General features: G+C 36.3%; 1 protein-coding gene across 1 annotated transcript; it reads left to right on the top strand.

Annotated features, from left to right (window-relative positions):
* The first annotated feature begins 7,924 nt into the window (after window positions 1-7,924).
* LOC140599346 (centrosomal protein of 57 kDa) lies at window positions 7,925-11,156 on the top strand. Its single transcript, XM_072761303.1, has one exon. It carries the CDS (start codon window positions 8,095-8,097, stop codon window positions 9,598-9,600), a length of 1,506 nt encoding a protein of 501 aa, XP_072617404.1. The 5' UTR covers window positions 7,925-8,094; the 3' UTR covers window positions 9,601-11,156.
* The last annotated feature ends 1,111 nt before the right edge of the window (window positions 11,157-12,267 follow it).

The raw sequence follows: 12,267 nt of genomic DNA, 5'->3' as shown, positions 1-12,267 counted from the left end.
CCCCTTTTTTCTTTCATGTAGAACATTCACAATATATTTTACAAGCCATTTCAATATTTATTATAAACCAATGGACCCATTCCCTGGCTTCTCATTCATTGACACCTGCAAATAATCAGTGAAGATAATTAGGCACATGAACAGACATAGTGCTACATAAATTAGTTGGAAGCATTCTTGTATGGAGTAGATTTGGAAAAATTATGTTTCTATGTGTAACTTTTATGTGAGGAAAAAAAAAAAACTCCAGGCTCTGAATGTAATTCTTGGTTTGTGCAGCCGATTAAAAAACATAGAGTAAAAGTCAAATATTAAGATGCTTTGGCTTCAGTTTTTGGCTCACAATGTAATCTCCATGGTCCCTGAATGGAGAACAACATTAACCAACATGCTCTGATTCTGTCTATACAATTTCTAACACTACTTTGACTTGAGGTTTTAAATACCATATGGCGAATTCATAAACACTCTGAGTGAGCAGTTTTTATTTTTCTGTGAGATAATACGAGATTACCGCCTACCTGAGTTCAGGAAAATAAAAAAAGACATGCATTTTCTGGATGTCTGGCTTGTGTTAGTGATTTTTGGAAACTCTGCCAGGAGCTATTTAAGAATTCTCATATTGGTGCCTGGCAAACAAGAACCATAGAAAACGTAAGCAATATATGTTTCCTAAAGAAGTAATATCTATGGGTGGATATGATAATTTATTTAACCTTTTTTATTAAGTCAAGAAAAATATTATATAAATCCATTGAGATAATATTGATTGAACTATCTTCACAGTTACATTTCTAGACACAAATATGATCCTGTAGCATCCCAATAAAACCCAATTATGTATAGAAAAAGAAATCTAATCTCTTTTCTAATCTCTTTGTCTTGGCATCCAGTTCTTAACATCCTGGCCCAAAACCATCTTTGAGTTTTGTTTTCTGTATTTTGTCTTTTTATCATATACCTTATATTACAAATTATTATCTAGTCCCTAAGGTAACCATTTTCATTGTGGTTTCTTTTCTCTTTCTTCAACCAGTCCTCATATTTATAATTAAAGCCTGGTTAAAAAAAAAAAAAAAAAAGGAAAAAGAAAACAACTATTGACATACCTGTCTCTTAGCCACATCCTCAACTGAGTCATACAAAGATACTTAATGTATTATATATTTAATGCCATCTGTCATTGTTCTCCAGTGATTTAGGCACATAGTAGAATCTCAATATATGGCTGCTTAAAGCAGGGATAAATGGATGAATCATCAATAAAAACCTTGTATATATTCTCCATTTAAGAAAGAAGGAAATAAATACATTATAAAACTATATCATAATAATGGATAAGGTAAGCAAAGCTTGCCTGACTATATTTTAAATTTTATATACATTTCTATACAATTGATGTGAAATGTCTCATTGTTCTAAAATGCCAGAGATGCTGGGAAAGTACAAACTGGGAATTGCAGAAATGACAAACCAGATATTGCTGGAATATCCTGAAGCACAGATGTGTATATCTGTTTATTGGATTCAGGAAGTCATAGGAACTCTGAGCTTTCAATGAGTCAGGAAAACAGAATTAAAGCAGATTTGTGAAAGTTCTCAGCTCACTACTGGTTTTAACTAATGCATAAGCTAATAAGGTTCAATATGGAAAAATCTGAGCTCTGGCCATGATATGCCAGGAAACAAAAACAAGTGAATGCAGATGGCTCCATCACTAGGACTATAGTACAAAGCCCTAGAAGAGTAAGGTGATAGAAGTATCTTTACCAATAATTAAATAACTTGAAATATGCAGTTTTGTGTTCTCCAACTGGATCAGAAGCACTTTGGGGGAGAATTTTTTTTTAATGGGGTTAGGATTTATATATGATTTATTCAGCATGGTATATATCTAATCCCAAACACAGGACCTTGCACATGGTAGACCCTAAATAAATACCTGATAAGTAAGTAAATAAATAAATAACTTACAAAATAGATTAAAGTTATGCAATATTTTACCATAACTTTTTTATCACTGATGATATTGTGAACCCAAACTATGTTGTTCTAAGATGAGTATTGTCATTCCTTTGAACTAATGAGAGATAAGTATAAAATAAGAAGAGATCTCAGTTTGTAAGGTTAATTGGAGCTAACATTCATTTATTTCCATGAGCATCTTTTTCTTAATAAGGTGACTAAAAAAAAAAAGAAATAGCCATTTACACCTTTTTTTAAATTTGTATGATAAAACAAATAGCAAAAGGCATATTTAGAGATGTTTACAAGGTTATAGAAGCCAAAATGGCAAAGGCTGGCTGGATTTAGTAATTTACTTGATTACTGGAGGAGTGATTTGCTCCTGAGTTACTAAGAGAATTGTTACAGAGATTTTGCTACATTAGCACCATATTTTCTAAATAAAGGGCTATTTTACAGAAGCTGAAATTTTAAAACATTCTGTTAGACAAATCCAATTACTTCACTCAGCAGAGAATCTCACTGTATACTTAAAGAATTAGTCATCCATGATGCCGAGAGAAAATTTGGAAAGTGGGGGGAAAATGAAAAAACATGACTACAAATCTGTTATTTAAATACTACTATTATTGAATTATAGTGTATTTCCTTTCTTATCTTTTTCTATACATATGTAATCATATGTTTTCTGATTTTTTAACTTTGTAGTAGAGTAAAAGATTTTTCCTGTTTGTATATAACCTATTAATTAAAGAGTTGCCTAATGATGACTCTGCTTCTGGCCAAGATGGAATAACAGGAATTAGGTAACCATAAAAATTTAAAAAAAAGGGACAAAATATATGAAAGAGTGCTTTTCAATATACTGAATATAAACAGTGAAGGACAATTATTTTTGAAAGACTGGAAACAAATGACATGATTCTAAAACTTCTTCACTTTAATACCTTGAGAAAATCTCCAGGCTGTGGTGCAGGGAGTCAGATACATGCAGGAACTGGCTGATTCCCTGGAGTGAGGAGATGGACTGTAGAGACTGAGACCAAATGCAGCCAAAGTTCTCAGGGAAATGCACCAGAGAAGAGAGAGCTGCAGAGACAGACATCTGGAGAGTACAGAGAGTTGCAGAGTTCAAAGAGTTGCAGAGTGCCCTTCTCAAATATTTAACCAGTACTAATCAGTACATGTGAGAGGAACTACTGAGCGTGGGAGAAAGAAGCACTTAAAAGGATTGGAGAAGGAAAATCAAGCAATGAAAAATTTACCCAGTGATGGGAATCTCTGGGTGGCTCAGTGGTTTAGTGACTGCTTTCAGCCCAGGGTGTGACCCTGGGGCCCCAGGATCGAGTCCCACATCAGGCTTCCTGCATGGAGCCTGCTTCTCCCTCTGCGTGTGTCTCTGCCTCTCTTTCTCTCCATGTCTCCCATGAATAAATAAATAAATAAAATCTTTAAAAAAATTTACCCAGTGAAACTGATGTTAGAATTAGCAAACAAGGGTATTAACACATTCATTATGACTGTATTCCCTATGTTCTAAAAGTTAAGTAGAGTGATAAAATAGAAAGTAACCAAGTAGTGTTTCATATATATATATGTATATATATGAATATAATTTTTATATAAAGTGGTTTATAGTGTTATATAGTGTTTTACACACACACACACACACACACCATGTACACTAGATGAACCTCTTTAGATGAAGATGTCAAAAGCTGTGGTGAAAAATACACTGGATGAGTAACAGCAGATTAGAGAGGGAAGAAGAGACTGTTAGTGAATTTGAAGACATAGTAGGGGCAGCCTGGTTGGCTCAGCAGTTTAGCACCACCTTCAGCCCAGAGTGTGATCCTGGAGACCAGGGATCAAGTCCCACATTGTGCTCCCTGCATGGAGTCTGCTTCTCCCTCTGCCTGTGTCTCTGCCTCTCTCTCTCTCTTTCATGAATAAATAAATTTATAAAAGAAGACATAGTAATAGACACTACCCAAAATGAAACATGAAAAAGATTTTTTAAAAAATGAAGATTGGTCAGCCGAGGGCCAACTCTAAGCAACCTACTGCACATGGAATTGGAATCTCAAATGAAAAAAAAAAAAAAGAAAGGAAATGATAGAAAAATAGTTAAAGAAATAATGGCTGACAGATTTCCAAATTTGATTAAAATTGCACCTGCAGTTCTAACAAAGCTAATACCCAATCACAAGAAAAATGAAGAAAACAAAACTGTCACATTATAACGAATATACCTATGACAAATAATAATGAAAAATTTTAACCAGGAGACAGAGAAAAAAACAATGGATATTAAATGCAAAAGAGCAAATATAGACTTGCTAGCAGATATTTCATTGAAGAGAAGAGTCAAATAATATCTTTACTTATTTTTTCAAATTTTAATTTAAATTCCAGTTAGTTAACATACACTGTAATATTGGTTTCAAGAGTAGAATTTACTGATTAATCACCTACGTTTAATACCCAGTGCCCCCCAAAAAAAACCCAGTGCCCATCCCAACGAGTGCCTGTCTTAATACCCATCCCCCACTAACCCCATCCCCCATCCGTCTGCCCTCCATCAACCCTCAGTTTGTTCTCTATAGTTAAGAGTCCATTTTATGGTTTGTCTCTTTTTTCCCCACAGGTTCATCTGTTTTGTTTCTAAAGTCTCACATAATAGTGAAATCATAAGGTATTTATCTCTCTCTGTTTTATTTCACTTAGCATAATACACTCCAGCTGCATTCATGTCCTTGCAAACAGCAAGATTTCATTTTTTATGGCTCAATAATATTCCATTGTGTATGTATTCTCTATCTAATTAACCATTTGATGGACATAGGCTGTTTCCATAATTCGGCTATTGTGAATAGTACGGCAATAAACATTGAAGTCCATATATCATTTTGAATTGTTTTTTTCTCTTTTTTTGGAGTAGTTTACACAGGCTTTCATTTCTTTCCTTCCTTCCTTCCTTCCTCCCTTCCCTCCTTCCTTCCTTCCTTCCTTCCTCCCTTCCCTCCTTCCTTCCTTCCTCCCTTCCCTCCTTCCTTCCTTCTGTCCTTCCTTCCTCCCTCCACCCTCTCTCTTTCTCTCTCTAGCTTTTTTTCTAATTTTTTAAATGTCAAATTTAATTGTTTGAGTGTATTTATGTAGCTATGCAGCCATCACCACAGTTTAGAAGTAGAATTGCTAGATCATACAGTAGCTCTGTTCAATATTTTGAGAAACTGCCAAACTGTTTTCCAAGGTATCTGTACCATTGAGCATTCCTTCCAGCAATGTTTGAAGGTTCCAATTTCTCCATATCCTTGCCAACATTTGTTAGTGTCTCTCCTTTTTATTATATTCATTCTAGTGATAGCTTATTGTGATTTTGATTAGTATTTTGTTAATGACCAATGGCTGACATTGAGCATCTCTTCATGTGTTTATCAGCCATTCATTTATCGTCTTTGGGAAAATGTCTACTCAAATTTTTTGCCCAAGTCAGTATTCTTTAAACATTTTTTTATTCACATCACCCCTAGAAGAGTTTTGGAAATCTATGTAACCATTCTTTTGACTTAAACTGATATCTACAACTTTTCGTTGTAAGTTTAAATAGTTGCACAAGATATAACTTCCACTGCATTTTTTCCTGTCATAGATTTCTTTTTAAAGATTTTAATTTTTTATTTTTCTAATTTTAATTCGGTTATTAACACATAATGTATTATTAGTTGCAGAGGTAGAGTTCATTGATTCATCATTCTTGTATAATATCCAGTGCTCATTACATCACATCCCCTCCTTAATGTCCATCACCCATTTACCCCATCCCCCCACCCACCTGCCCTCCAGAAACCCTCAGTTTGTTTCCTATAGTTAAGAGTCTCTTATGGTTTTCCTCTCTCTCTGATTTCGTCTTGTTTTATTTTCCTCTATGATCCTCTGTTTCGTTTCTTAAATTCCACATGTGAGATCATATAATTGTCTTTCTCTGACTGACTTATTTTGCTTAGCAGAATATCCTCTAGTTCTAAGCATGCCATCTGTCCATTGCAGTGAGTGGGATGTTAATATCCCTTACTATTATTATTATTATCAATGTGTTTCTCTAATTTGTTATTATATTAGTTTATATAATTGACTCCTCCCATGTTAGGGGCATAAATATTTATAATTGTTAGATCTTCTCATTGGATACACCTTTCAATTATGATATAGTGTCCTTCCTCATCTTTTGTTACAGTCTTTGGTTTAAAATATAATTTGTCTGATATAAAGATTGCTACCCCAGCTTTCTTTCAATGTCCATTAGCATTATAAATGGTTTTTCACCCCCTCACTTTCAATCTGGAGGTGTCTTTGGGTCTAAAATGAGTCTCTTGCTTATAGTATTTGGATAGATCTTACTTTTTTATCCAATTTGTTACCCTGTGTCTTTTGATTGGGGCATTTAGTTCATTTACATTCAAAGTAACTATTAAGGGATCCCTGGGTGGCGCAGTGGTTTGGCGCTTGCCTTTGGCCCAGGGCGCGATCCTGGAGACCCGGGATCGAATCCCACATCAGGCTCCCGGTGCATGGAGCCTGCTTCTCCCTCTGCCTTATGTCTCTGCCTGTCTCTGTCTCTCTGTGTGACTATCATAAATAAATAAAAATTTAAAAAAAAAAAAAGTAACTATTAAATGATTTGAGTTTTGTGCCATTGCATTACCTGTAAAGTCAGAATATTTGAATATTATCACTGTTTTTTTCTGATCTATGCTACATTTGGGCTCTCTCTTCACTTAAAGGTTTCCCTTTAATATTTCTTGCAGGGCTGATTTAGTGATCACAAATTCTTTTAGTTTCTGTTTGTCCTGGAAGGCTTTTTTTTTTTAATCTCTCCTTCTATTTTGAATAACAGTCTTGCTGGATAAAGTATTTTGCTACATATTTTTCTTACTTAGCACCTTGAGTATATCATGCCAGGTCTCTGTGGATATGTCTGCTTGCCAATCTAATGTTCCTATCCTTATAGTTACTGACTTCTTGTCCTGAACTGCTCTCAGGATTTTCTCTGCTCCAATATACCTTCTGCCCCACCGCCAACCTTCTTCTTCTGGTATCCCAATTATTCTAATATTGTTTCACTTTATGGCATCACTTATCTCTTGAATTCTCCCCTCATGATCCAGTAGTTGTTTATCTCTTGTTCCCAGCTTCTTTGTTTTCCATTATTTTGTCTTCTATATTCCTAGTTCTCTCCTCTGCCTCATTTATGCTAGCCATTAGAGCCTCCATTTTTAATTGCAACTTGATTTCAACTTCATTAGATTTTAGTTCTTTTATTTCTCCAGAAAGGGATTATCTAGAGTCTTCTATGCTTTTTTTCAAGCCCAGCTAGCATCTTTATAATTGTTATTCTGAATGCTAGTTCCAACATCTTACTTACGCCCATACTGATTCGGTCCCTGGCAGTCAGTACTGCCTCTTGTTCTCTTTTTTGAGGTGAGTTTTTCCATCTTGCCATTCTGTCCAGAGAAGAATAGATGAGTGAAAGAACAAAATACTAAAATGGCAACAATGGTCCCAGAGAAATGTACACTAAACAAATCAGAAGAGATCAAAAAGAAAAGAAAAGAAAAAAATGGAGAATATAATCAGACTGTGGACAGAACAGAGCAAACACTGGATCCTGTGTGTATTTTGGTCTGTTAGAAAACTGATCCCAAAATTGTAAAGAAAAAACATATATGTGCAAAAATAAAATTAAATACAATGAAAGGATAAAATGTAATTGTAAAATTGAAAATTAAAAGACAAACAATAACAATACAAAGAAGGAATATAAACAGGCCAGTAAACAGAACAGAACAAAACATTATATCCTAGGTGTATTTTGGTCTGTTAGAAGAAACTATATCCCAAAATTATGAAGAAGAAAAAGCTTATATATACACATGAATAAAAATAAACACAATGGGCGGCCCTGTGGGGGTGTGTGCAGGGGTTTCCAGGCCCCGCACCAACACCCCACCCCTTCCATCAGGGGTTCGGCTTAGGGTCGCCCCTGGCGGGCGGCTCTCGAATCTTAAGGAAGAGCTCGAAAACTCAGACCCCCTTGGGGCCGCAGAGGTCCTCTGGGCTGGCAGGAAGATGGCGGCAGCATCGGTGTCTGCGACTTCAGGGTCTCAGTTCTCGAACATCTTAGTCGAACCCTCAAGGTCTAATGGAAGTGTCGTTCGCCATTCCTCATCTCCATATGTAGTATATCCACCTGATAAGCCTTTCCTTAATAGTGATCTACGACGCTCCCCGAATAAGCCTACATTTGCCTATCCGGAAAGTAACAGCAGAGCCATATTTTCTGCTCTGAAGAATCTTCAAGATAAGATTCGACGCTTAGAACTTGAAAGGATTCAGGCAGAAGAAAGTGTGAAAACCTTGTCTAGAGAAACAATTGAATATAAGAAAGTATTGGATGAACAGATACAAGAAAGAGAGAATTCAAAGAATGAGGAGTCAAAGCACAATCAAGAACTGACATCTCAGTTGTTAGCTGCAGAAAATAAATGTAATCTTTTAGAAAAACAGTTGGAATACATGCGCAATATGATAAAGCACGCAGAAATGGAAAGAACGTCTGTGTTAGAAAAACAGGTTTCCCTTGAAAGAGAACGACAACATGATCAAACACATGTGCAGAGCCAGCTGGAAAAGCTGGATCTTCTTGAACAGGAGTATAACAAACTTACCACAATGCAGGCCCTGGCAGAAAAAAAAATGCAAGAGTTGGAAGCAAAACTCCGGGAAGAACAACAGGAAAGGAAACGTATGCAAGTTAAGGCAGCCCAGTTGCAGACTGGGCTAGAAACAAATAGAATTATTTTTGAAGATAAGACAACTCCATATGTTCCCAGTGCAAGAAGAATTAAAAAAAAGAAGTCAAAACCACCTGAAAAGAAAAGTTCTAGGAACTATTTTGCTGTACAACCACATTATAGATTATGCTTGGGGGATATGCCGTTTGTAGCTGGAAAGTCCACCAGTCCTAGTCATGCTGTGGTAGCCAATGTTCAGCATGTCCTGCATCTGATGAAGCAACACAGTAAAGCCCTTTGCAACGATAGAGTGGTCAACAGCGTTCCTATTACAAAGCAAAGTTCTTCACGAAGTGGTAAAAGTAAGAAGTTGTCAGGAACACCTCCCTCCTCCAACAGCATTAATGAAGAGCTATCAGAAGTCTTACAGACTTTACAAGATGAATTTGGGCAAATGAGCTTTGATCACCAGCAGCTTGCGAAACTTATCCAAGAATCCCCAACTGTTGAACTGAAGGACAACTTAGAGTGTGAACTGGAGGCATTAGTGGGGAGGATGGAGGCCAAAGCCAACCAAATAACTAAAGTTCGGAAATACCAAGCCCAGCTGGAGAAACAGAAGATAGAGAAGCAAAAGAGGGACTTGCGAACCACCAGAAGGACTCTTGATGAAGAAGGAAACAGCAGCAGTCGATCCTCTGGAACCACAGGGACCACAAACAAGAAGGACGTTGCCAAGCTGAGACCCGGTGAGAAAAGCAGGAAGAATCTGCAGTTATTGAAGGACATGCAAACTATACAGAGTTCATTACAAAGCAGTAGTTTATGTTGGGATTACTGACTGTTACCAGGTCATAAATTTTATTCAGATAATCTGTACCTCATCAATCAGATTTGGCCAGTTTACTCTCCAGGTCTCATACTCTCTTTTGGAATTAATGAATAGCAGGTGTGAAGGGGCCCAGGCTTCATCACACAGGCTTCTTGTGTGATGCATCATGACTAAATATTAAACCACCTGAATGGAAACCAGGGGAGTCTTAACAGCTAGGAAGCCACACACTCTGCTTCTTTGAGATGAATTTGCTGTAATGAAATACTGCACTTTGTAAACAAATTGCCAATTTTTTACTTGTGGGTGTGATTTTTTTTTTTAATAGTTCTTTACATATCTAAGTAAAATTAGGTTTAAATTATCAAAATATGAGGCTGTCCCATAGGCAGTGTTTGCTTAAAAAGTCTCCTTTTAGATCTTCCCCTGGCACGAACCGCCTGTTTCTCCTTTCCAGTATGACCATTAAATGTACTTTGACTATTGATGGAGGTTTTCTCTATTTAAGTATTTATACATATTTAAGAGGATTGTTTTGCTTTTTGACATTTCAAACACTGATCAGTATTTAAGGCACTTGTATTGATGTTATCCATCATTAAAAAAATTTAAAGACCCAAGCATTCATTTTAAGTCCATTAACTGCTGAAATTATAAAAGCATTTTTTAAAGAATAAACAAATTGTTAATGAAGTAAATGAGCTTTTAGAACGAAGATGGAAGACGAAATGTTGTAAAGCATATACATTTGCTGTTTTTAAATACCTGTTTGTAATCATGCTATTCAGTTTGAGGTATTGTGGTTTTCAATCTTGAAACTTAGAAGAACCCTGGACATGGTATCAGTGTATAGTATGAGTGTGGCATTAACTGTACACATGCAGTTTGTCATTATGTTAATAATGTAAATCATAATTCTGCATAGATCAAGACATGTTAACTTTTTATATATTTGCCACTGAAGTAAATAAAGCAGCTTTTCTAAGGAAACACTGAAATTTTCCTTACAGCCTGATAATAAGAGGCTTTATTTGTTGTAATTTCTCCAAAAACTGAATTTCTACATAGGATATTAACATATCAAGAAACAATAAGAATATGTATGACATATGCCTATGTCATGCTCACACAGAAACCAAACCAACAAGACTGAACAGTCTCATGGCATAAGAGAAGTTACTCTAAAGAGTACTAATTAACACATTAACCACATGTTAAAGAGATTCCTTTTTATGCCTCCCCTGGGAATGAAGTGGAGTTCTGGGATTTTATCTGGGTATCATCAGCATGAAATGCAGTGCCTATCTGGGTTCTAAATTTGTTAGGCCTTTTAATTGAATTAATTTTTTTTACAGAGTTCTTGATTTAGGTTCCTTCAATTTGGATGTTTGTGAATGTTCTGAAATGTTATGTAAACTTCTCCTTGTGTGTGCAGCTTTATATCTCCATTGAATTCACCACAATGAGTCCACAGACCCAAGGAATCACTGCTCTGACTTGGAAAATATTTCTTGTGTCTTGACCACCATTTCAATTATTAAACTTTTGCTATCGCTGTGTTTGAATTTCAGGTCATTAAATTGTGTGACACCCCCCAAAAAAAAAAATAAATAAATAAACACAATGAAAGGATGGAAAGATTAAAATTAAGAAAGACTTTAACAAAAAAAAGGAAAAAAAGAAAAAAGAATATAATTAGGCAGGTGAAGAGAACATAGAAATATACTAGATTCTAGGTGTATATTGGTCTGTTTGTTAGAAGAAACTGCATTCCAAAATTATAAAGAAAGAAAAAAAAAATATATATATATATATTAAATACAATGGAAAGGAACTGTAAAATGAAAATAAAAAAACTTGTAAAAGTTGATAAAATAAGAGATTGGTTGAGAAAGGTAAAAGAAAAAGAATAAAGTTGGAAGACTAAAATATCATGAGAAAAAAATCCTCCATGATTTCTATATACTATTTTCCCCTTTTGCTAGAGTTTTGCAGTTCTGTGTGATAGCTGGATGTTCTTGCTGACCTTCTGACTGAGGGGTCTGTTGTGCTGATTCTCAGGTATCTTTGCCCTGGGCACAACTACACAGTTCTTGCCAGGTGGCCAAGCTAAGTAAGGTAGGGGAGGGGAATTGCTTTATGTGGCCTTTGTTCCCTGAAGGCTTTCCACACAGCTGTAGAGAATGAGAACGAAAATGGGAGCCTCCCAATCTCTAGCTCCCAAGCCAAAAGTTTGGACCCCCAGTCTTTATCATGCCCTCAGAAAAAAGCAGTCAATCACTCCTGTCTCCCTGGTCTCTAGCTCCACTCCATGCTCACCCAGTCTGTGACTGAGCATTTCTATCTCAAGCACACAACTCTGTTTGGATTCTCCAAACCCTGCAGACTCCTGTGGCTCACACCCATGACCACCACTTCCCGGAAATGGGGAGGGTGTCTCTTGCCCATTCTGCCATTTGTTGGATCCCTGCCTGGAGAGCAGTCACCCGGCCATGCAGAGTTTGTTCTTTATGGCAACCTCCAGCTGAGAGCCATTCCTGGACTCACTGATTGCAGGCAGTTTTCCCATTCTGTTGTCTGGGAACTCTGCATACTCAGACAGCCCTGTTCTTTCTGTGACCCCAGGGATCCTGAGACCACACTACATCCTCACCAAAACCTATTGTTTCTTGTGTT

This window comes from Vulpes vulpes, chromosome 6, assembly GCF_048418805.1.
Source record: "Vulpes vulpes isolate BD-2025 chromosome 6, VulVul3, whole genome shotgun sequence".
Classification (NCBI taxonomy): Eukaryota; Metazoa; Chordata; class Mammalia; order Carnivora; family Canidae; genus Vulpes; species Vulpes vulpes.
The sequence above is the reverse complement of the archived record's forward strand: the minus strand, read 5'-3'. Positions and strand labels throughout refer to the sequence as shown.